This window comes from Gymnoscopelus braueri (assembly GCF_963280865.1).
Source record: "Gymnoscopelus braueri genome assembly, chromosome: 4".
Classification (NCBI taxonomy): Eukaryota; Metazoa; Chordata; class Actinopteri; order Myctophiformes; family Myctophidae; genus Gymnoscopelus; species Gymnoscopelus braueri.
Genome location: NC_137605.1, coordinates 23,752,587 through 23,778,131, shown reverse-complemented (window position 1 = coordinate 23,778,131; position 25,545 = coordinate 23,752,587). Strand labels below are relative to the sequence as shown.

The 25,545-nt window shown below is 40.0% G+C and overlaps 1 protein-coding gene across 1 annotated transcript; it reads left to right on the top strand.

Annotated features, from left to right (window-relative positions):
- Positions 1-264: 264 nt before the first annotated feature.
- LOC308084268 (CTP synthase 1) lies at positions 265-24,218 on the top strand. Its single transcript, XM_080426831.1, has 18 exons — positions 265-413; positions 3,088-3,268; positions 4,272-4,442; positions 5,005-5,105; positions 6,809-6,925; positions 8,618-8,701; positions 9,602-9,682; positions 11,368-11,519; positions 12,350-12,482; positions 13,682-13,770; positions 14,812-14,906; positions 16,046-16,108; positions 16,748-16,791; positions 17,687-17,783; positions 20,551-20,606; positions 21,215-21,311; positions 21,905-22,049; positions 23,721-24,218. Exons 2-18 carry the CDS (start codon positions 3,103-3,105, stop codon positions 23,803-23,805), a joined length of 1,776 nt encoding a protein of 591 aa, XP_080282957.1. The 5' UTR covers positions 265-413; positions 3,088-3,102; the 3' UTR covers positions 23,806-24,218.
- The last annotated feature ends 1,327 nt before the right edge of the window (positions 24,219-25,545 follow it).

The following is a 25,545-nucleotide window of genomic DNA, read 5'->3' as shown; positions in this document are numbered from 1 at the left end:
GACATAGTTGCTTATTTCTCTCGAAAAAAATCTGGCAACAGTGATTCGGGCCTCTCTGGTGGAGCACGCTCTGCGACGTCAGAGCGCCGAACGACGTCACTCAAGCTCAGTCGCGAGCGTTGTGCGGCGCAGCATTTGCTCAGCAGATCCACAAACCATCCGGCTGGACTCCGAGCGTCAATCGGTGACGCGAGGCCGTGTGTGAAGATCTGGTAAAAAAGTGAAGGCGATCGAGTAACGTTTTCGGTACCAAAACAAGTGCAGGATCAGTGCATGCTACACGTGTATCCGTAACAGCGTGTTGTTGTGCTCCAAAGTGATCATCAGAGATCCATAACATTTGATCAGAGATCCATAACATTTGAGTTAATTCATCTGATCACCCGATCTGAAGTTTGTACTTTAAATATCCGGTGAGTTGGTGTTTATTACAGCAAGACACACACACGCACATACACATTAGCGCGGGTGTTAGCACAACCGCGCCAGACTCTGGCTTAGAAACTAATACGGTTCAGCCGCTGCTATTATTTGATATTATAGATAATCGCATGTTCGTGCTGGCATGATGATTGCCCTGTTTTAGGAATGTTATTATAGCTGAATAATAAGAAAGCTGCAGCCTGGCAGAAGGAAGCCAACACACAAAGCTAAAGCAACACAGTGGTGGAAACGTGGGGAATGGAATGCTAGGCTGCTTACCAGTGGTGGAAAGTAACTAAGTACATTTACTCAAGTACTGTACTTAAGTACAATTTTGAGGTATTTGTACTTTACTTGAGTATTTCCAATACTTTTACTTCTACTCCACTACATCTCAGAGGCAAATATTGTACTTTTACTCCTCTACAATTATTTGAAAACTTTAGTTACTTTTCAGATATAAACTATGATATAATGAAACATACATTAACCACTTTAGCCCTATTTTATACATAGGCTATTTGAAAATAGCAGATGCGACGCGTTGTGAGCTTGTAGATCGGCTATTTTCAAATATTTAGTACTTTTACTTTTGGTACTTTAAGTACATTTTGATGCCAATACTTTTGTACTTTTACTCAAGTACATTTTTAATTTTGGATTTTTACTTGTAACAGAGTATTTTTATATTGCAGTATTGGTACTTTTACTTAAGTACAGAATTTGAGTACTTTTTCCACCACTGCTGCTTACCTTGTCATGTGTTGCTGCTGCGTGAGGCTGGTGTAACGTTACAGTTGGTGTCAATATTGCACAAGGTGACACGCGGTTTATACTACACGAGCCAAGTGGAACTCTTGCCTTTAAATAGATCTACTTTAGTTTGCACCTTTTTGCACCTTTTTGTTCTTGTATTTACGTTTTATGCTCTTGTTTCCCTGCGGAAACCGTCGTTAGCAAGTAACTCTGCTGCTCCTTTTTTGTTTAATTCCCGCCATCGCATATCCGCCACGAAAGATTGCACGAGATGTCTATTCAATAGACTATTGCCTAATAGGCTGTTATGTAAATGAGCTATTAGTAATAGCTCATTTACATGTCGAAGGACCCCAAATTGATATTACAGGCCATAGACCTCCACATATTTTGTGCCTGGAGGAGGGTGCCACTATTAGAGATTTTTATTGTTATATTAAATTGAGTATTTCACTGGTTTTATACTGATGGGGAGATGATATCCCTAGAATGGCAGTGATAATATATTGCATACATTTCATTTAGTAAGTAGGCTGGCTTAGCCCCTTTCGGAACCCTGTATACGTTTTTGTATTTGGGAAGGACTAGGTTATATTCAGCCTATATGTAATAATCCATGTAGGCTACAGGGGTCAGCAACCTTTTTTGACATGAAGTGCCATGTTTGTATTTTCTTGATTATCAGTGTGCCATATCAACAATATGTTTGATTATGACACCACATACAAATACAATATTTCCAACAGATTTTGATTGTCCATATACTGTACATAATCTTTTTTTTTTTTTTTTTGTTGAAATTATCATGACATTATAATGATCATTAGACTCTGAGCATTAACCCCACACCTATCTACCAGACTCCCTCCCCAGTCAGAGTTCAGAGTGTGTATGAATGGAGAATAATGTGCAGGATCAGGATCTAATTTGCATAAGGATTTTTATATTAAAAAGTAATCCTCTCTCTCACACTTATGCCAGTGTGCCAGAGGTTACCCTCCCCTGTGCCATCATGATGGCACCCGTGCCTAAGGTTGCCTACCCCTGGACTACAGTACCCATACACACACAGCCATAGATCACCCCTATGCAGAGGGGAGACATGGCGGTGGAACTAAAAGTTGTGGCGCTGCGCGTGAACTCGCACAATAATTTATTGCTGCGACTTGGAGTCAGATACTGTTCTCTAGTTTCATATCCATTTGAAAGTTCTGGCAGAAAACGTGTGTTTAGTCAAACACCTCCACTTTTCCACGAGCTTCACACGGAGCACAGCCACATTCTCCTACCCAACGGGACCCGAAATGTTGGACTGAACATACAGTATGAAAACTTTGGGGAGTACATTATGGTGTGTGGGGGGCACACCATATTAATCACACCCGTGTGCCCCATACGTATGTGCTATTAAATAATACATGACATAATACATTGAAATGTATGCAATATCACAGCCATTCTAGGGCTAGGGAGATCAGCTGACAAGAGGAGAGAGTGAAACTTTTATTCTCAAATCATTCTTATACATCCTCTCATTGGGATAACTATTAGTTGGGTGAAATTACACTGCTCCTCATTTTATGGATCCCACTGTGAGAATCACTGAGAGGCCTGTAGCTATATAATCATAATCATTAGGATGAATGCTAGACTTACTCAAGCATTCACTTTATAAAGTTCCCTTGACTAAAACAGTTTTAACACATTTTGGCTGGGACTGCTTTTCGAGGTTTGAACGGGACAATGTAATTTAAGCCTATCATTATCATGCCAACGTATAGCAGGCAGCACAACCTGTCAAGGGATAGCGGTAATCAAACCGGTAGAGTTGCATACCATCTGTCTGGTAGATGCATGCATTAAGAAACCACTGAATTCAATGGCCTCTCTTCTCTGTTCTCTGCACAGCGTTCACATGCCAGTATGAAGTACATCCTGGTGACTGGCGGTGTCATATCGGGCATTGGCAAGGGCATCATCGCCAGCAGCGTGGGGACCATCCTCAAGTCCTGTGGCCTTCATGTTACAGCCATCAAAATCGACCCTTACATTAACATTGACGCTGGTACCTTCTCGCCTTACGAACACGGTGAGTGATGTGGAGAATGAATCCATTGAAGTGTTATTGCTATGAGGCCAATTATTGATGGGTTTGATTTAGGCTTGGCAGATGTCGTGATTGGAAGTAATTATTCATGATTACATTCCAAGTATTTTCACCAAAAGGCGGCGCTTGCCTTTTTTCCAGCATATGGCTGCAAATGAAATTATATAACCAACCATGATGTAATCTTGTACTATTTTGTAATATTGCCATGTGGCATGGTTGATGAAGAGTGTTGCTCTTTTTGTAATGTATGTATTGGACGTCTGACAGTCTATGGCACGCAATGCATTCCCCCTTGTGCACAATAAAGTCATCATCATCATCATGTTCAGACTACAGTTTGTGTATCTAGTTGGCATGGTCTAAATCTTTTACAGACTTATAATGTACCACTCTTAAAAATACATTTATTTTCACATATTTACAGTAGGCCTAACTTTGTCTAGATGATTATTTTCAGTTACTATTGTCATTGGCTGCCAAAGACGCATATCTGCGTTCTAATTAATTTCTCGCCTGGCTGCCAAAGACGCAGATCTGCGTCTTTTTGTTCTTTTCTTGTTTTTTGACCCAAAGACCAAGGAGATATGATTTATCGAAGATTTAAACTCCTATCCACTTCCTTGTTAACTTAAAACTTAAAAATTCTGTATCTCGGCTCCTGAGTACTTTTTTTTTCAATGAAAAATCTCTGGCAGGCAACAGCTAAAAATCTGAAATAATTGGCAGCCAATGTGTTAATAAAGACTGAGGACAGCAAGTTTTGAGACACAGTACTACATTTTATATTATATTTTATATTAAGTAGGTTTGAATCTGCAGCCCATCTGCTCTGTAATATTTTAAAGAGCAACTTAGCCAAGAATAGTTGGTAATTGCCCATAACAAAGATATTTTAGAGGATTGTCTAGATTGTTGGTATGATTTTCACTGAGTCATATTGTCATGTTATAAACCCCAAAGCTCCATTGCATTGTGTGTGCAGGGGAAGTATTTGTATTAGACGATGGAGGGGAGGTGGATCTGGACCTGGGTAACTACGAGCGCTTCCTGGACATCCGGCTGACGAGAGACAACAACCTGACCACCGGAAAGATCTACCAGTCTGTTATCACCAAGGAGAGGAGGGGAGACTACCTGGGCAAGACCGTCCAGGGTGAGAAATTCAATTCAATTTCTTCTTCTTTTTTTGGGGTGGGTGGGGGGCACTGCTGTATAATGAATCAATGGGTCAGGAGTAAATATCCCCCTTTTTTATGTTTCCTTTATATTTAAAAAAAATAATAAATAAAATACAAAAATTTGTTCTAGCCCATTTAGACCTGGAACGCATCTGTGTCACTTTAGGTTTCTTTGGCTATTCAAAAATAGCAGATCTACAAGCTCATAGCGTGGCACCGAGTGCCGCGCTACGAGCTTGTAGATCTGCTATTTTTGAAAAATCGTTAAAAAAAAAGATTATATATTTTTTTCAAAAATCTGTTAGGATTTAGAAAACATTTTAAGAATCAGACTCGGGCCTTAATGGGCTAGTACACTGAAGCCCCTCCAAATGATCCAGAGTGCACCAGCTTGCCTGCTCTTCAACCTGCCGACATGTTCACCTCTTCCCCCTTTTGTGTTCCCTTTACTGTAACAATTGTACTGTGTAAGGGAATTCCAGCAAGGCATGTCATACCAACTTGTTGACTAAATTTTTGTCATACCTTGTCTTCCAGTGGTGCCTCACATCACAGATGCAATCCAGGAGTGGGTGATGAAACAGGCCAGGGTCTCAGTAGATGAAGACGGGGTGGAGCCACAAGTCTGCGTCATAGAGGTAATAAAAAATAGAACTAGTTATTCAACTACAGTCGTCGTTGTTGCTATGCATCTATGTCTCTCTTGCCCCCACTTTCTTTCTCTCTGTCTCTCTCTCTCTTTAAACCCAACCAGTCAAGGCAGATCGCCGCCCACCTAGAGCCAGGCTCCGTTCAAGGTTTCCTTCCGATTTTAGATGCAACCCGGAACTTATTTTAATTATTAAAACATCATTGTAACCATTCTATATGGTAGGGAATGTTGATACAGTCCCAGTCCCTTCTCTTCCATTGAGAAATGTAGACCCTGGTGTTGGGTAGGACCGCTAGTAGGCCTACTGCATGAAACCTCGTAGTGTGCAATATCGTCCCTAACCAAGTGGGGATGCCTTATTGGCAGAGTGGTAGAAATTTGATCTCATGTGGGTGGTTCTGCATTTCTAGGATAAAGACACGCTGGGGCGCTCTTCTTCCTAGTTTTGAGTGTCACATTTCAGTGCTCTTGGCTCCCAGGTTTTTCCGTCGTAGCGCTCTGGGCGCCTCGAGCAGAAAATAGTTAGGGAAAGCAGCGCCTCTCATCAATGTCACTTTTCCCATGCAGGGGGTTGGACAGACATGCCCCAAACATTGAGCAGAGGTGTCTTGCTCAGTACATGTGTGGCGCTCTGGACACGAGCCAAACAAAGCTCTCTCCGCTGTGCAATAAAGGCTTTCTGTAGACACAGCGCCCTTAAAAGGGGAGTTTTTTTTCCTTGCCGCTGTTGCCAAGCGCTTGCTAATGGGGGAATTGTTGGGTAAGAGTGTGGTCTTAACCTGCTCTATGTGTAAAGTCTCATGGAGCATCTTGTAATTGAGTGTTTTGTTAACCTATTAAGGCCTGAGTCCGATTCTTAAAATGTTTTCTAAATCCTAACAGTTTTTTGGAAAAAAATAAAAAACGATTTTTTTTCACGATTAAAAAACAAAATAGCAGATCTACAAGCTCGTAGCGCGGCACTCGGTGCCGTGCTATGAGCTTGTATATCTGCTATAGCCAAAGAAATCTAAAATGACACGGATGCCTTCCCGGTCTTAATGGGTTAACCTATGTTGTACTATTTTGATGTCTGTATGGTTTTCTCCGACATATTTACACTTAATCGTGTGTATGCGTTACATCATATTTTAGTGTTCGTTAATGTGTAAAGTAAATAAAGTAAGTAACTTGTGATTTGGCACTACATAAAAAAAAAAATTGGCTTGACTTGAGGGATGTTATATACAGTAAGTGACTCTAATAGAAGGGTTATTATAGCCGTCACAGATTTGGGGGAAAGCTGATTCAGAGACCACACAAGGGGAAGTACAGGGAAGAATACTCTTGTGGAATTTGATCCTACTGGAAAAGGTCATTTCTGAGATGGCCCACTTTACTGTACATCTGTGCAGCCTAGTAGTATTTCCAGTACAAGCACAACCTGAGAGGATATTACGTATTATAAGCTGTGTTAGTGAACGCAGCCTGTGTTATCCTGCCTTAAAACCATGCATTGTTGTGGGTTAATTTGATCTGAAGACGGTGACAGCAGGCAGTAGCCCACACCTTCAGACATGTTTCAGAACTTTCTGTATGTTCTGACGGTACAGGTCAGCGTACAGGTCAGCGTTATGTAAGAGGTTTGAGCAGCAGTGGTGTATTTGCAAGCTCCGACTTGTCTGAGCTGGTGTTTTTATATATCAACAGCTGGGCGGCACGGTGGGGGACATAGAGAGCATGCCCTTCATAGAGGCCTTCAGACAGTTCCAGTTCAAAGTGAAGAGAGAGAACTTCTGCAACCTCCACGTCAGTCTCGTACCACAGGTATGTATGTGTGAAGTGAACAACCAATATCCACTTAGACCCTGTCTACTCCTTGTCCGGAGTCCCCCAGGCGTCTATGCTTTGTCCCCTCCTTTTTCCCCCTCTACGTCAAGTCTCTTTGCCAAAAAATCTACAAGCTCAAAACCCATTGTGCTGTGTGAGCTTGTTGTAGACAAGTGTTGATTTTGACAGCACATTTTGATTTAGTTGTAGTCATAGTCTTTTAAATTAAATTCCATGTAGTTTTTGTCATATTTTAGTCACCTGAAATGTTTTAGTTTTTGTCTAGTTTTAGTTGACTAAATATCATAAGATTATAGTCGACATCTACAATCTACAGTTGATTTATTCGACTAAAATGTGTTTTGGCGGTGCCTTGATGGCGTCATAATGGCTGATTCTACTTGGTTGCATGCTGAAAATAGCCGATATACAAGCTCACAACGCGTCGCAGAGCTTGTAGATCTGCTATTTTTAGAGCGCAACACCCACGCTCAACCAAACATAAAATGAATTACAGTCTTTTAGTTCTACTGGATCTCTTCTCCACTCGTCCCTCACTGACATTTTAGTCTAGTTTTTATTTGTTGATGAAACTATCACTATATTTCGTCTTAGTTTTAGTCATCATAGCTTAGTTTTTATTTAGTTTTCATCAGTGAAAAAAGGTAGTCGACGAACATTTTTCGTCATAGTTTTAGTCGACGAAATCAACACTGGTTGTAGATCTACTTTTTGGGGCGTATGTTCACCTATGTTGCGTGAATATCATCGGAGTCGGACAACTTCTTATTATGCAATTAAAATCATTTATTTTCTATAAGTTTAACAATACTAATAAAAAGGGGGAAATGAACAATGTGTTGGCATTTCAAATCAGATTAATGAAGGCAGGTGTTTCTGTCTGCCTAATAAGCACAGATAGCCTGGTCTTCTGGCACAGATGGGCTCAATCCCACTAATTAGGGATGACACTGGGATGACAATGGTCACTATCCTATTGTCCATGAAGTGTCCTAGAGTGATAAACATTACATTTCATTTTCCACACTATATCTTCAACAACCTATCTTTGCCAAATGTTCTCCTTTTAAGTCAACCGCACTAGGCTGGGTTAGTGAAAGGATGTGTATTTATGACACGGGTGTGACACAGTATAATAACCATATAGCATGGATATGAAGTCTGCATTTGTACGTTTTATATCACTCTGCAGCTAAGAGAAAATCATTACCCTGCCCCACCGAGGTGTAATATAATGACAATAATAAACCATGGCCTGTTGTGAGTTATTGCTTAAATAATTGTTTCTCGTTTCTAATTCCCATTCCTTCAATAGGCCTTAGGCTACTTGTTGTCAGGGTCCTTGTTACAGGAATATGTTCTTTATTGACATACCTATCAAATAAAAGGGATAAGAAAAATATTGATGCCGTTTTTATGTGTTTTTGGCTGATATAAAATGAATAAAATGCAGTGTGGTGTTTTTTTTTATACACAATAAACTACACTAGTAAAAGGTAAAATATGTTTTTAATTGACATGCCTGGATAAATAGACATGAAATAAAATAGCCCAAAAAATATTGGTGTCGTTTTTAACTACCTTTTGGAATGGGTGATATAAAACCCTAGAGTATTGTTGTTGCTCATAAACAATAAAAAAACATTTTTCTCTTGTGCGTGTCCTCAGCCCAGCACCACAGGAGAACAGAAAACCAAACCCACACAGAACAGTGTGCGAGAGCTCAGAGGACTGGGCCTCTCTCCAGACCTGGTGAGTCCAGATCCTTTACACAATCCCTCCTAGATTCAGGGGTCTTCTACGTTTTTCAGGCCAAGAACCCCTTAGATGAGAGAGAGAGATGAAGCAGGGACCCCCTACCCCCCCCCCACTACATATTGTATAAAGTTGTGTTGCAGATTAACTTTTTCATTGTGTTTTCATAGATAGTCTCATAGGCTTGTTTGACAGCACTATCATCAGTGTTGGATTATAATGTGTATTTTCAGAAATTTAAAGGGATATTTCACCTTCAAAAACATTTTGGGTCATTTTATCGTCTACTCAGGCTTATGTGAGCCCCCTAGACAGTTTTTAAGTTGCTTGATTCAGTATTTAGATATTTGATATTCATTTTATCAGACACGCCCCCTTCCTATACAAATCCATTGTAACTTCAAACTCAATTTTTAACATGTTAGATTCATCAAAAACACCCGTCCTTGTTTCTGGCGACTCATCCTGCCCTCCTAATACGTGAGGGGGCCGTGTTTATTAGATTACTTTTTTCATTTATTTTATTTAATTATTTTATTGTATTACATTTTTTTATCATTTTCCCAAAAAAATATTCAAAATAAATGAAAAAAGTAATTGAAAAAACACAGTCTCCTCACGTATTAGAAGGACAATATCATAAAATGACCCAAAATAAATTTGAAAGTGAAATATCCCTTTAACCACTTAAACCGTCAATACTTAGTAAACCTGACCTTTCACTCTGTACTTAGTATGCTCTTTTTACCCTCTACACCAAACTACTTTAGCCCAAAATAGCCGATCTACAAGCTCACAACGCTATTTTTGTTGAAGACCCCCTGTTGAAGACCCCTGCCCTAGATCATGGATTTGTTCATTACCTGATCCTGACCATTCATTCATCTATTTTGTCAGATCATGTGCCGCTGTTCCACACCACTGGAAACGGCTGTCAAAGAGAAGATTTCCATGTTTTGCCATGTGGAGCCATCACAGGTAGAGTGTTAACACTTTACCTGCCAATCACGAGTATAACCGTTGATGAAAAATACACCCGTTTACTGCCACGTTTTTTCCATCCACGAGTAAAACCGTTTTTTTAGTCTTTTTTTTTTTCAATTTATCCACACAGAACCAGAGATATCACGATCCAAAGATTTCTAGCTCCATTCACTCCTTGGTTAACTTATTACTTTAAAATCCTGTATCTCGGCTCCTGTGTAAAAAAAATTTAAACACTGGCACTGGGGGAAGTAAAATAAAAAAAACCCTCTGGCAGGGAATGTGTTAAGAATTATCCTGAAATAAAAAGTTCATTTTGAGCTTAGTTAATCCTTAAAAGAGTGGTTCACCCAAAAAATTACTTATTTTCTATCAATTACACACCCCATGAAGCATTTGAATTCATGGAGATTTCTTTGTTTTTGTTGCATTCCTACGCCAATAATTTGAACGGCGGTCTCTCCGGCACCTACCTCTTTTGAGTCTCCTATACCAGAGACATTAGCATCTTTCCGCCGTTTCCGCCGTTCCATCAAATTATTTTCTTAGGAATGCGACAAAAACAAAAGAATCTTAATGAAATCAATGCTTCATGGGGTGTGTAATTGATAGGAAAATAAGCAATTGTTTGGGTGAACTTCTCCTTTTTAAAGTTAGTTTTCCACTGCACAAATGTCTTTAGCATCGGTGAATTAAGCTTGACTAAAGAGATGAGAGTTGTTTTTCTTTCCCCCCCTTGATGAACAGTATGACAACAGCTACATTATTGCATTATTGGCTACATCGTCTGCTGCTGAATTGCTACTAGAATACCTAGACATAAAAGGAAGCAAATCATTAGTGGAAAAAACATGTCTTGTTCAAGGACGTTTCAACAACAATGGTGGCTGTTCTTGGACAAGCACTGTTTTTTAAGCTACAGAGCATGTCTATAATCCCAAGGCCACACTGCTGATTAAACCACGATGACTTTGTCAGCTAAAGACAAAAGAGGCAGTTATTAACCTGCCTCTCAATCTCCAGGCCAGCATGCTGCCCTAATAAGAGTCAGACTAAAGGATCTTGCCCACTGAAGTCTGTACTCTGTATTTATGTATGCGTTTATTTAATCCGTAAATCATTATGCACAACCACCTTGCACACTGACTCTGATGCATATATTGTTTGTTTTAATTGCGGAAGATTTCACAGAACTAAACACTAAATAGTCATCAAGCAGTGAGGGTGATTGTGTGATCCTCTCACTTGTTGAACACAAAAATAAAAAAGGAAAAATAATTGGATCCATTCTGAGATCGCTATGAACAAGGAGAGTTTCACCTGCTGATCATGTTTACTTTTGGCCCAGTTTGATGGTTTTCTATTCCTGCTGGCACATTAAAAAGAAGACCCCTGTGTTCCTAAACTGCGGCTGACAGTAGACAGACACACACACGGAAAAGTGCGTGCCTTTCTTCAATCCACAGGCTGTTAGTCTACAGCCTCAAAACACTGCAACATACAGACAAGAAGATGTGAAAAAAGTAGAAAATCAAACCTGGTCTTTGAAAAATAATGACAGACAAAAAAATTCAAAGGCAGTGTGTAAACGTGATTGACACAACATGAGGTCGAATATATATCGATTTTTTTTACTGACGAAAAATTAGTGATTTATGTCTGTCCTTTGTCTCTCCCAGGTGATCTGCGTTCATGACGTGTCCTCCATCTACAAAGTGCCTCTGCTGCTGGAGGACCAGGGTGTGGTGGGATACTTCTGTAAGCGTCTGGACCTGCCTGTGGAGATGAGAGCCCGCAAGATGCTCACCAAATGGAAGGAGATGTCCGACAGGTGAGACAGGCATTCTACAGTCCAACCACAGACTTTTTTTGGCGAATTGACGTTTATTGTTGATTGCCGTGAGAAGAACATGAAGGTCTTAACAAACGGATCTCAAAGTTGAATGGTCTACAACGCTAACGGTGCTTTTGTTGGACAAGCAAGCAGTGGCTGTTGCTGGGTTCAAACAACTTTTCGGCTACAGAGCGGTCTCGGGTCAATGAATCATAATGGATCTCAAATTTCAATTCAGTGCAACTAAATGGCCGGTTACCCACATCCACAGTGAGGCAAATTAAGAAAACAACAAAATAAGTCTGTTTAATAAATAGCTTATTGGGAATGGTATTTGACATTTCTTTGTCGTAGAGCCGATGTATTGGTCTGGTCAATATATCGGCCATTCTTTTACCTTTTTGATGACACGTTTTTTTTTTAAATAGCAGATCTAAAAGCACATAGTGACACATCGTGAGCTTGTTGATCGGTTGTTTGTGAATAGGGCATAAGTGGTTGAATAAATTAAAGTTCAGTTGGTGTACTGTATTTACTTTTCATAATATTGAAGTTTAATATACAGTATTGTATTTAATTAAATTAAATGTAATCTATGAAAACGTTGTTTATTGTGTATTTGTTTGCTCACAAGCTAGATGTTCTCAAATAGAAACTTGAATCAAATCAAAGCTTTTCAAATCGATTTGAAAATAGATATTTGTAAATTGGTGGTGAAGGACTCTCCAAAATTGAGACTTATAAATCTAGCATCGGTCGGGTTCTAGTTTGTTGTGTACGTAAGTAGCTGTGAGGTCCAGACTCAGTCATCCTTCTCCCTTCCTCAGATCCGACCGCCTCCTGGAGCAGGTGTCCATAGCCTTGGTGGGAAAATACACCAAGTTCTCAGACTCCTACGCCTCGGTCATCAAGGCCCTTGAACACTCTGCCCTCGCCATAAACCACAAACTACAGATCAAGGTAATCTTCATGGTGACCTTCAACGCTCTCGCAGCTCTCTCAGGTTTGATGCTAATATACTGATTGTGAGAGAGAGAGGCTATTATTTAATGTCTTTCTTGTCTGCCCATTTGTCCCAGTGCTGCTCACAAAGCACCATATTCTAGCTATGACTGATGCATTCCACATAAAAGTTTATTGTAATTTTTCTGTTTTAATTATTATTATTATTTTGTCGTGTTTCTCTGGCGATGCTGAACACTCACTGCCCTCATATAGTGATGTGTGAGTGCATGCACTCTATATAGCATGTTGCTGTCTCGTGTCAAACGATTTCAGGTCTCCCTTGTGAAAGAGAACTTGTACCTCAGTGGGACTTCCTAGAGATAAATAAAGGTTAAATAAAAGTAATTTTTTTAAAAGAAGAATCCAATATCGGAGACGAAAAAACAGCAGTTCATAATTGATTTAGGATATAGAGGATATAATGTGTAAACTTGTTTTGTCATCCAAGTACTTTTCAACGGAATATAAATTCCTAACATTCTGTGATATTATTTTGTAAGAGTAGGTGACTTCACTTATTTCAAAAGTTGGCCATCTCATTTTTGGAATGAAATAATTAGCTCTAGTGTTAACACGCTCCCTTCCCAATTTCATTAAGCACTACTTGGACAAATACAAATGTAAAGAAAAGATCGAGATAATAACAAAGACAAGATATTAAGCCTCATCGTCGCCAAGACAGATCCTATGAAAACATGGTCACAACAGAGAAGAAGGGCCTTGTATTGTTATTAACCCTTTAAAACCGGGAGAAGCATCTGTGTCATTTTTAGATTTGAGCTAAAAAGCATTGTTTTACACTTTGGCTATTCAAAAATAGCAGATATACAAGCTCATAGCGCGGCACCGAGTGCCGCGCTATGAGCTTGTAGATCTGCTATTTTTGAAAAATCAAGAAAATGTGTGCAAATCTTTGGACATATATTTTTTTTAATCGAACATTTTTAACTAAAATCTTTGCTTCTGGGGGGGTCCCTGGAACAAAATATTTTGAGATGGGGGGTCCGCGGCCAAATGCATACATGAAAAAGTTTGAGAGCCACTGTCTTAGCAACATAAGTTTTTTTTCTTTTTAAACTGATAGGATTTAGAAGACATTTGTAGAATCGGAACCTCAGGCCTTAATGGGTTAACTCTGTTTGTACTCCTCACAGTACATAGATTCAGCAGACCTGGAGGCCACCACACTGCAGGACGAGCCCGTCAAGTACCACGAGGCCTGGCAGAAACTCTGCAGCGCTGAGTAAATACACAGCTCAGCAAAACACAAAGCAATTCTGCATTTGTACCCGAGAGTGTGCCATTTAGGCATCACTGACACTTTGTTGCAAAGCTTAAAGGGATAGTTCACCCAAATGGAGAGTTGAATTCATGGATATTTTTTTGTTTTTTGTCACATTCCTAAGCCAATTATTTGATGACCAGCGGGACCGGTAGGTAGCGGTTCCGGACGGTAGGAGACACAAAGGAGACTCTTTGTCTCTCTTACCGGAACCGCTGCCGGTCATGAAATTATTGGCTTAGGAATGCGACGAAAACAAAAAAATATCCATGAATTCAACTCTCCATGGGGTGACTAATCGATAGAAAAAAATTCATTTTGGGGGTGAACTATCCCTTTTAACACATTGGGTGCCAGCATTTTTTCATAACAACTTACGTTGGGTGCCAGCATTCTCCCCATTGACTGCGCTTTGCTGTTTAAAGCTCTAGACTCCACGAGGAGCAAATCCATGTAAAAAAAAACATCCATTCATGTAGCGCGATGACCCTGGCTACAGCCTGGAACGATAACATTTCACTCGCGAGTTACAATGGGGGGGGATCGCGCATCGCGCATGACCGGTTTTCCCCACCGGAAACAGATTCGGAGATATAGGTGTTTTAAAGAAGGAAATAGACAGGAAGTGGATGGGAGCCATGTTTTTGTTTTTCCGGTGATCTATCTGGCCTATCCTTCTCAAGATCACAATGGGTACTCCCAGAGCTGCTCTAGCCCCGCCCGTGTGGAGAAAAACGAAAAAAACAAAAAGACATATTTCACGGTCTGGACCGTGTTCGGCACCGGACCGCTACTCTGCGCAAACACGGTTCAGACCGTGTTTGGCACCCGATGTGTTAAGGTTCATACAAGGACAGTTTTTTCAGAAGGTGTCTAATTGCACTTTTGACCAAAACACACGTCAGGTCAGGCACTTGTTGTCACTGTTACTTTTTCCACAATTGAGATGTTCTCCCTCAGTGGATGACCTCGTGAATCTCCTCTATCCCTCTCTCTCCACAGTGGCGTGTTGGTACCAGGAGGTTTTGGTGTCAGAGGAACCGAAGGCAAGATCCAGGCCATCAGCTGGGCGAGGAAACAGAAGAAGCCATTCCTGGGTACCTACTCATTTCTATTAACTTATATTACCCTACATATCTCTGCTGTCCGGCAGAAACCTGCTAACTCCAAAATGTTCATGCTTCAGGAAATGAAAAAAAAGTGGAGTTAGGAGGTTTTGTTCATCATTGATAAGAACCGCTGAATGGACCTCCCAAGCTCACAATGAGGTTGGAGGTCAAAAGGGGGTGGAGCCTGGAGTCAGCAAAACCAGCTAACTCCGGTGGAGTTAAAGGGATACTTCACTTTCACATAAAATAAACATTAAAAATATATATATAAAAAAAATGAAAGAAGTTATGGCAAAATAAAGGCCCCCTCACACATTAGTAGGACACTCTAATGCGTGAGGGGGCCATGAATTTTCCATAACTTTTTTCATTTATTTTTAATATATTTTTTAAATGTTTCCCCGGCCCTAAAGTGAAGTATCCCTTTAAATGGTTTAGCAGAAAGTTTGAGGATCCAATGGAGTTAGCTGGTTTTGTCAGAAGCGCTTTTTAATGCTTTTCATTGGTTCAATATTTCTTTTTTTACCAACACACAGACGTAAAGGGTGTTCAATAGCCCTGATTCATGGAAAAAAGCGTCAAAATTGAGTTTTTTTTTAATTCAAATTTTTATCCCACATTTTTGTAACCCCATTTTTTTACACCCAGTGCCAATTGTCTATGTAATCCTGGGCACTACCTTCCCTCTGCCAACCTAGGGAGGCCAGGGCCGAGCTCATGCCTCCTTCAATGCATGAGAGCCAACTGACCTTCTTATCACCCGACAGTCAAAATGGAGTTAGCTGGTTTCTGCCGGACAGCGACGATATTCTGTAAATAAGGAACCTCTGTCCTTCACTCAGTCACTCACTCAGTGGGTTGAGCAATGAGTTCTTTCTCCTGATTGGATAGCAATGACTGCTACCAGAATATAGAGCTTTTGTGTGTAACTTTATTTTAACACACACACAAAAAAAAAGAAAAAATATCACTTACACCACCTTTAAGCAATACATACACAAAGGGTTTTCACAAGTATGCTGCACACGGGGGACCTTGTTCAATGATTGTTCAATCCCCTTGCAGCATGTTTCAACCTTGTACTGTATCGTGTAATATAACCATGTTGAACTTGTTCTTCTGTGCAGGGGTATGTTTGGGCATGCAGCTGGCAGTCTGCGAGTTTGCCCGAAATGTTCTTGGCTGGCAAGGTGAGTTAATCGCTTTACGCACCCTTATAGCTTATTTGAGCCGCTATAACAAGCTTTTCTTGTGTCTTTAACCCATTAAGACCTGGGACGCATCTGTGTCACTTTTTGATTTGAGCTAAAAAAAGCATTATTTTACACTTTTCGCTATTAAAAAATAGCAGATATACAAGCTCATAGCACGGTACTGTGCCGCGCTACAAGCTTGTAGATCTGCTATTTATGAAAAATCGTGAACATGCGTGCACATCTTTGAATATATATTCTTTTAAAGCGAACATTTTTAACTCAAATCTTTGCTTCTGGGGGGGGTCCCTGGAACAAAATATTTTGAGATGGGGGGGTCCGCGGTTAAATACGCATCATTTTGAGGGTCCTTGACATGAAGAAGTTTGAGAACCACTGATATAGAAACATGCGTTTTTCGGAATACTGTTGGGATTTAGAAGACGCTTCTAGAATCGTCGTCAGGTCTTAATGGGTTAATTTAGTTGTGTACCTTGTTTTATTGATGATGCACAGAAGCAAAGTGATGCATAGACTCTAATGTAATATAAAGAACATGAAATTACAAATTGCTCCAAATTGTTGTGCGCAGGAAATAAAAAAAAACATTGTTTATTAAAATGTTTTCCGTTTCAGATGCCAACTCAACAGAATTTGATCCAGATTCCAAACACCCAGTGGTAGGTAAACCGTTCATATTACAGCATGTACATCTATACATAACTGTGACAACTGTGATAACTATTTGGATTAATTGAATAATCGATTAAGCACTTAAGCATTATTATATACTTTTCCTCACAAAGGTGTTGTGTAAAAATAGTGAAAATAGCATACCTACAAGCCAGTGTTGATTTTGACAGCACATTTTGTTTCCGTTTTAGTCATAGTCTTTTGAATACAATTTTGTTTAGTTTAAGTCATATTTTAGTCATCTGAAATGTTTTTTACCTTTAGTCTTGTTTTAGTTGACTAAATATCATAAGATTTTAGTTGACTAAATCCACAGTTGATTTAGTCGACTAAAATGTATTTTTGGCGGACCGTGATGCCATCGAAAAGCCAGATTTTCACTTGGTTGCGTGCCGAAAATAGCAGATATACAAGCTCACAAAGTGTCGCGCTCCGACGCGTTGTGAGCTTGTAGATCAGCTATTTTCGGTCTGTGACACCTGCGCGCAACCATGATGACTTGTCTTAGTTCTACTGGATCTCTTCTCCACTAGTCCCTCCCAAACATTTTAGTCTAGTTTTTATTTGTTGACAAAATTGTCAGTATATTTAGTTGTAGTTTTCAGTATGTAGTCACCATAGCTTCATTTTTATTTAGTTTTTGTTTCGTTTTCGTAAGTGAAAAAAGGTAGTCGACATTTTTTGTCATAGTTTTTAGTCGACGAAATCAACACTGCTACAAGCTCACAAAATAATGTTTTTGACATTTTGGGGAGTCTTTTCTCCTGTAATGACATACCCAAAGTATAGATCGATTATTTGAACTTATCAGTTTTCGGTTATTTTTCTATAATCAATTAAATCGATTACTTCTGTTAACTGTTGCAACCCTAATCTCAACAGGTGATTGATATGCCTGAGCACAACCCGGGCCAGATGGGCGGGACTATGAGGTTGGGGAAGAGGCGGACCATCTTCAAGTCCACCAACAGTGTGCTAAGTGAGTGATGTTCTGAAAATACACTTTTTGAATCATCACAGTTCTCCAAATCCCCAATTCAGTAGGCTGTGTGCATAACTGAAGTCCCAGATCTCCTGAAGGTGGCATAGTCGTTTCCAGTTCCAGCAGATTTAAGTCGGAAACAGCTGACACCTTCATATGTGTTTCCGGTTTAACACATTAACACATCGACCGCCAGAGGTTAATCTCATAATGTACTCACCAGTGCCAAGGTGTTTTTGTTGTTTTTTTGTTTTTTTCATGTCGCCATAGATCTTGTTAAAATCCTTAAGATTGAGCCGTACACGGTCTGTTTACATCCGCGACATCCCACTGTATCTCCCAGTGAAAACCACGTGTCAAACGGGGTATCCATGTTGTAGTTAGAGCGGATTACGTTAAACAGTGAAATGCGAGGAGAAAAAACTACAGGAAGAGAATTGAGTTTCAGTTTCGTCTGTAGAACGAGGGCGGACGTGATCGTCAAAACCGGATCCCAAATAATTCCGTTTCCGGTCATCAAACCGGAAACGGAAGTGGATAAGACCGTGAAAGCGCGAAAAGACCGTGGACCGTAGGGCTACGGTCTCGGTGCTTAACAGTTGGATTTAACGGACCGTAGGACTACGTTCTTGGCGGTTAATGTGTTAAGACCAGGAACGCATCTGTGTCATTTTAGATTTCTTTGGCTATTCAAAAATAGCAGATATACAAGCTCATAGTGCGGCACTCAGTGCCGCGCTATAAGCTTGTAGATCTGTTATTTTTGAAAATGTTTTTAAAAAATTCTATTTTTGAAAATCTTTGAATATATATATATTTAAAGCGAGCATTTGCAACTCAAATCTTTGCTTCTGGGGGTCCCTGGAACCAAATATTCTGAGATGGGGGTCCGCGGCCAAATGCATATCATTTTGGGGGTCCTTGACATGAAAAAGTTTGAACACCACTAATATAGCAACATACGTTTAAACACTTTTTCAAAAAACTGTTCGGATTTAGAAGACATTTTGTAGAATCGGCCTCGAGTCTATGGGTTATCAAGAAAGGGTTAAGATTACAATGTTATAATACATTCTGATGATCACATCATAGCTTACTCCACACCCCAGTTATAGACAAAGACATTATAAAACCTCTATGACGGATGCATTGTGGACTGGGCATGCCTCAAACTCGAAGCATCAGTGTGATTTGAGTGGGAGAAGAAGTCTGATGCTCTGACCTTCTGAAAACACTCTCTACACACTCCATTAAAGATCTGCCCACTCTGCTCACATGCTCGGCTGCCTTACCGACAATTGGACAGTGTGTCGGTGTCACACATACACCAACTGATGATAAGTAAACGCGCACATGGATAATTCTCACTGTCGGTGGAAACCGTGTATGTCCAAAGCAATTTTCTTTGCCATTTCCTGAATAGCAATACTTTTCAGGAAATGGCAAAAAATAACCTGTGTTCCAAAGGATCCCATTTAGTTATTGCTTAGTCACAAGCTCTTGTTAATATTTCTTATTGGTTAAATATTACCCCAGACCACTTGGTCATGTCATTATAGGCACATTTATTTATTTATGTTTATTCCCAGAATACTTCTACAGAGCTTTTCATTTTTTTAGCATATAAAGATTATGGAGATACTGTACAAGGTTCCTGCCCCGACAGTAATGATTTCCAAGCAATGGTATGCACCCCCATGCCATTTATGGTACCATAAAAACATCGGTTATGATTTTGTGTATTATTTATACGTATGCCGAGGCATGTGGCCCATAGGGCAGAAGCCTATCTCTAGTTTCTGTAGCGCGAGGCGGCTTTATGTACAAGTACATCCCCTGGACATGACGCTAGTATCTCCAACCCCTGACCTCCCAGTCTCAGGGCGGATACTCTAACCACAAGGCCACTGAGCTGGTATATATACTGTACGTGTAACATGTATAATATATAATGTTAAAGCATGATTAAATATATGATCAATTCTGGGCTATTCATTATTCATACCGTGGTGGGCTAGTGCCTAAAATCCTTACATTCCACCATCAGCTGAAAGTGCAGTGTGCCTTCCACACTTCCTCTGTGTGCTCAAACACGTTCTGCATGCACACACACACACACACTACCCCAACACAATATAATGTAACTTAATCCATTAAGACCGGGAACGCATCTGTGTGTCATTTTAAGATTTCTTTGGGCTATTCAAAAATAGCAGATATACAAGCTCATAGCGCGGCACCGAGTGCTATGAGCTTGTAGATCCGCTATTTTGGGGGGGAAAAGTCGTGAAAGCGATTTTTTTTTTACTGAAATCTTTGCTTCTTGGGGATTCTACAAATGTCCTCTAAATCAGTTAAAAAAGAACAGTTAAAAAACAGTTAAAAAAAAAATCTATCAGTGGTTCTCAAACATTTTTCATGTCAAGGACCCCCAAAATGATATAAATATTTTGTTCCAGGGACCCCCAGAAGCAAAGATTTGAGTTAAAAATGTATATATACGATTTTTCAAAAATAGCAGATCTGCAAGCTCGTAGCGCGGCACTTGGTGCCGTGCTATGAGCTTGTAGATCTGCTGTTTTTGAATAGCCAAATAAATCTTAAAATGACACGGACGTGTTCTCGGTCTTAATGGGTTAAAGAGCAATACATCTCAACTGACTGTTAACACCGTCCAGGGTCCACTTAGCTAAGCTTGCCTAGTGTGACTTGTACTATTACATCTGCTGTATGGTATTAAATCGCTAATATCTCATGATTGCAGGAAAGCTGTACGGAGATGCAGAATACGTCGACGAGAGACACAGACACAGGTTTGAGGTAAGATCCAGGACAGTGGTTTCCAGTCTTTTCTTCTTGGAAGTCATATTTTTAAGAATTCCAAACTAATGTCTTATGGATAAATATCCAGCTCAGGAAATATGTTTAAAGTCATTACAGTGGCCCATTACTGCGTAGCCTCTCGATCATTCTTCCTTGAAAGCTTTTGTGTTGACTAATTATTTTAATCATGTTTTTATGACTATATGCTATAACATTTGATCACTGTGACAGGCTCCATAGTAGGACACACAACAGCCAAGGTTCTTAGAACAAAGTTCTCCAGTTTTCTCAAGCTGCTGTTAAGTATAATAATAAAGTGGATATCGTACGTGTAAATAAAGAGATACAAGTCTGAGCAGATAAAATAACTGCCTGTCATGAGATAATCTCTTTCTCAATGTGTGTGTGTGTGCAGTATCGCCGATTTAGGCGCATGTGACACAGCAACAAAACTTGATCAAGCCAGAAGTTCATGAGATTTTCAGCTGGCTTTCTAGAATAAACCCCAGAGGAATTTTGGGCCACATCTTAAACTCACCTTAAGGGTGCCTGCCCACTCTATGCGAAAAATTGAATGAAAGAAATGTATATGCTTCCTTTTTTAGGTGAACCCTGAGCTGAAGCACCACTTTGAGGAGAGAGGTCTTCACTTTGTGGGCCAGGATGAAGAGGGGGAGAGGATGGAGGTCATTGAGCTGGATGGTGAGTCTATCTGGGCCAAACTATTCAAACATCCACACACACAGTACTAGCTAACACCATAACATGTGTCAACCATTGTTCTCAAGTTTGTTTGTTTTCCTTCCTTTTTTATGTATTATTATTATTATTAATAGTAGTAGTAGTATATGTACTATTTTGTTAATGTCTTATTTTGTTAAACGTTTTCATGTTTCAAGGACCCCATTTGGCCGCCGACCCCCGTCTCAAAATATTTTGTTCTATGGACCCCCCAAGAAGCAAAGATTTGAGTTAAAAATGTTCGCTTTAAAAGAATATAAATATATTAATTTGCACACATTTTCTCGATTTTTCAAAAAAAGCAGATCTACAAGCTCGTAGCGCGGCACTCGGTGCCGCGCTATGAGCTTGTATATCTGCTGTTTTTGAATAGCCAAACTGTAAAATAATGCTTTTTTTAGCTCCAAATCAAAAAATTACACGGATGCGTTCCAGGTCTCAATGGGTTAAACAATTAGCTTAACAATGCATTTGCTGATTTATACATTTCATGAATAATTTGTTCAGTAGCTTCTCCTAAAACTGTGTCTGTGCCGGCATGTTCTTTCTTTCAGACCATGGTTATTTCGTGGGGGTGCAGTACCATCCAGAATTTACCTCTAGGCCCATCAAGCCCTCTCCACCATACTTTGGTCTTCTGCTGGCCGCGGCGGGAAAACTCCAGAACTACCTTCTTAAAGGCTGTCGCCTCTCCCCACGGTAAGCATGTAAAAAACCCCAATGAATGTGATTTAGAGATGTAAATTACGTGTGTTTGAGGTGCAATGTACTCAAAGCAATATTGGTCGCTTTGTTTTGTCTGTTCAAGGAGAGCATATATCACACAATTGAGGCTAACTGTTGTGGTTGAACTAGGGGCTGCTATCAATTATTATCTTAGCAATTATTCTGTCGATGACTATTTTGATCAGTCAAACAAGAAATGATGACGCAGTCATATTAATATCGGGTTGCTCTCTCCAGCGTCCCCGCACGGAACCAAATGGACCCGTGGTCCTGTACCCTTTCACTCGCGGAGTAAGAAATCGCTGTTGGAGGCGGCGCTGTGTGTATGAGGAGTCAAGCCAATAGTTTGTTTGGTGGCGACGACGACCACAAATTTTTTTTAATGGTTTGTTTGGTGGCGACGACGACCACACTTTTTTTTCTTTTAACACATCGACCGCCAGAGGTTAATCTCATAATGTACTCACCAGTGCCAAGGTGTTTTTGTTGTTTTTTTGTTTTTTTCATGTCGCCATAGATCTTGTTAAAATCCTTAAGATTGAGCTCTACACGGTCTGTTTACATCCGCGAGATCTCCCTGTATCTCCCAGTGAAGATCGCGTGTCAAACGGGGCATCCATGTTTGAGTTAGAGCGGATTACGTTAAACAGTGAAATGCGAGGAGAAAAAACTACAGGAAGAGAATTGAGTTTCAGTTTCGTCTGTAGAATGGGAGCGGGCGTGATCGTCAAAACCGGATCCCAAATAATTCTATTTCCTGTCATCAAACCGGAAACGGAAGTGGATCCAAAAAATTCCGAAAGTGCACCCGGACCGCGCATGCGCGAAAAGACCGCAGCCCGTAGGGCTACGGTCTCGGCGCTTAACAGTTGGATTTAACGGACCGTAGGACTACGTTCTTGGCGGTTAATGTGTTAATAGTTTGTTTGGTGGCGACGACCACACTTTTTTTTTGTTCTGGGCTATGATCCCATAGTATGGGAGGACGCCCGTCTCCCCATTTGCTTAAAGGACAGCCAGTCTCCCCATTGGCTTAAAGGACAGCCAGTCTCCCCATTGGCTTAACTGATTCACTGCCAATCACGTAGATCTACGCGAACCTATTTAAAGCCGCCACGTGCCAATCCCGTAGATCTACGTTTTTTTTTTTAATATATATTTCTTTTTTCCAATTTGACCCAAAGACCAAGGAGATATGATTTTTCGAAGATCTAGACTCCTATCCACTTCCTTGTTAACTTAAAACTTAAAAATTCTGTATCTCGGCTCCTGAGTACTTTTTTTTTCAATGAAAAACTCAGGCACTGGCTAAAAAAATATGAAAATATGAAAAAGTGTTGAGAAAGTGTTTACTAGTTGATCAGTCTCTTCCTAGACCAGGCTGCAAGCAACCTGGTAATAATCCTGAAGTAAATTTATTTTATGAATAGATGTGGAATGATTGTTATAATCAGTTAAATGTATTAGTTTGATTAACCCCTTAAGCCATCACCTCATCATACCACGGTGTCGCAAAAAAACCAAACAGAAATAGCCAATCTACAAGCTCACCCTGTGTTGTACATCCATCCCTAAAACAACTTGTGTTACATTGTGGTGGATGTATTCATTCATGCATATTATTGTCTTTTATTTCCATTACAGGGACACTTATAGTGACCGCAGTGGCAGCAGTTCTCCCGAGTCTGAGCTCGCAGAGCTGAAGTTCCCTTCTGTGTCCCAGGACTAAAGGCTTCATTCATGCTTCCTCATATACGGACCCTTTTGACAAAAACAAAATGACATCTTATCTTTTCAGCTGAAAAAAAGATTTGCATCATTTTTCGTTGTGTGAAAGAAAGGGTCTCATGACGAAAGTATTGAGTAAATGATTAGCCTTCAAATCCGTGTTGGACACACTACTACTGGTTTGGTCTGTGCCTGTTACCTCCTGACCAGTGGACTCTGTTGTCAACAGAACAATCAGTCATCTTAGCTGACAATCCTATCACTGGACAAAGGTTACGAAGACACCATAGTCTGCCGTAATCGCAGTGAGGCAAATGTTGTGGCGAAAGCAAAATGGAGTGAAAATGTGTTTTTAGGTACTGATCACAACGACTTGTAAAAAGAAAAATCACATGAAATTCCCCTGAAATATGATTCTCCTGCTGTATATTTGACCTTGAGCGTCAGCTTGGATGTAGCTAATTTGTTGGCTAAAACGCTGGTGCTGTTTTAGACTTGCAGAATACACGAGGTCGGATAATGGCATGGTTTCCATGGGTTTAGGCTTAACGTGGCCAGTCTATGACGACGTCAGTACAAACAGACAGACCCTCTTCTAGATGGCTCGCCTCCCATGCAGCCACACCCGCAAAAAAAATACCAATGCGACTATGTATTTGTATGAGAATGTTACATGAGTTGGGCTTGTTAAATATCCTAAATATTAAGCTTAATTTATACTGGATTGCATGGCGTTTTTCTGCAGTGGTTCTCTATTCTGGTTCTCAGGTACCCAGACTTTAACTGAGTGCCTTGGTTGAACCACTGCTATAGCAGAGAAAACCCTGTTGGTAATTTTTGGATGAAACATTGGTGCACTGAAGAATCGAGTCTCAGCGGTAAAAGGGTTATGATCTCATGATTTTTCTTGTGCATCGTCTTTTATCATTAAGACTGTGATGCATGGGCACGATTATGAGCCAATGGAGAAGGGCCAGTGTTGTCTGCAGCAGGAACTAGGACAAACAATATGAAATAACAGGGCTCACAAGTAGATAATGCGGAGGTAGAAGTCATATAATATTTATGCATTTTCTTTTCTTATTGACGCTGATGATGATGATGGCCACTGGAGAATTTGTTCAGACCATATACATTACCTCACCATTTTCCTATGTATGGTGAACACACCGTTTCAGTTATGTTTATTTATCAATTTGAGATGCTCTGTTCTTTTGTGTAACATTTTATGATGTTTTATGTCTAAATCAATGTAGTGTTCTTGTTAGGCTTATTGTCATCTTCACAAAGATCACACCGGTGTTCTGCAATCAAAGACTTTAACCGCTTTTAACCCCTGGCATCCCTATTTTTTTGGCATGTCATTATAGGCTAAAATTCTCAAAAATAGCCTAGGCTATATGCTTAACCCTTTAAGACCGGGAACGCATCTCTTGTGTCATTTTAAGATTTCTTTGGCTGTTCAAAAATAGCAGAGAAACAAGCTCATAGCGCGGCACCGAGTGCCGCGCTATGAACTTGTAGATCTGCAATTTTTTTAAAAATAGTGAACATTTTTGCAAATCTTTGAATATTTATTTTTTAAAGTGAACATTTTTAACTCTGTTACAACTTCTGGGGATCCCCGGAACAACATATTTTGAGATGGGGGGTCCACGGCCTAATACATTAAAAAAAAAACTGATTTGAGTTACAAATGTTCGCTTTAAAAAATATATATATTCAAAGATTTGTATATATT

Excerpts from the sequence above, each read along its gene's own strand:
- LOC308084268 (XM_080426831.1), top strand. The coding sequence starts at position 3,103 with ATGAAGTACATCCTGGTGACTGGCGGTGTCATATCGGGCATTGGCAAG. Across the intron at positions 4,443-5,004 it reads CCTGGGCAAGACCGTCCAGG|TGGTGCCTCACATCACAGAT; the intron begins GTGAGAAATTCA and ends CTTGTCTTCCAG. Across the intron at positions 8,702-9,601 it reads TGGGCCTCTCTCCAGACCTG|ATCATGTGCCGCTGTTCCAC; the intron begins GTGAGTCCAGAT and ends CTATTTTGTCAG.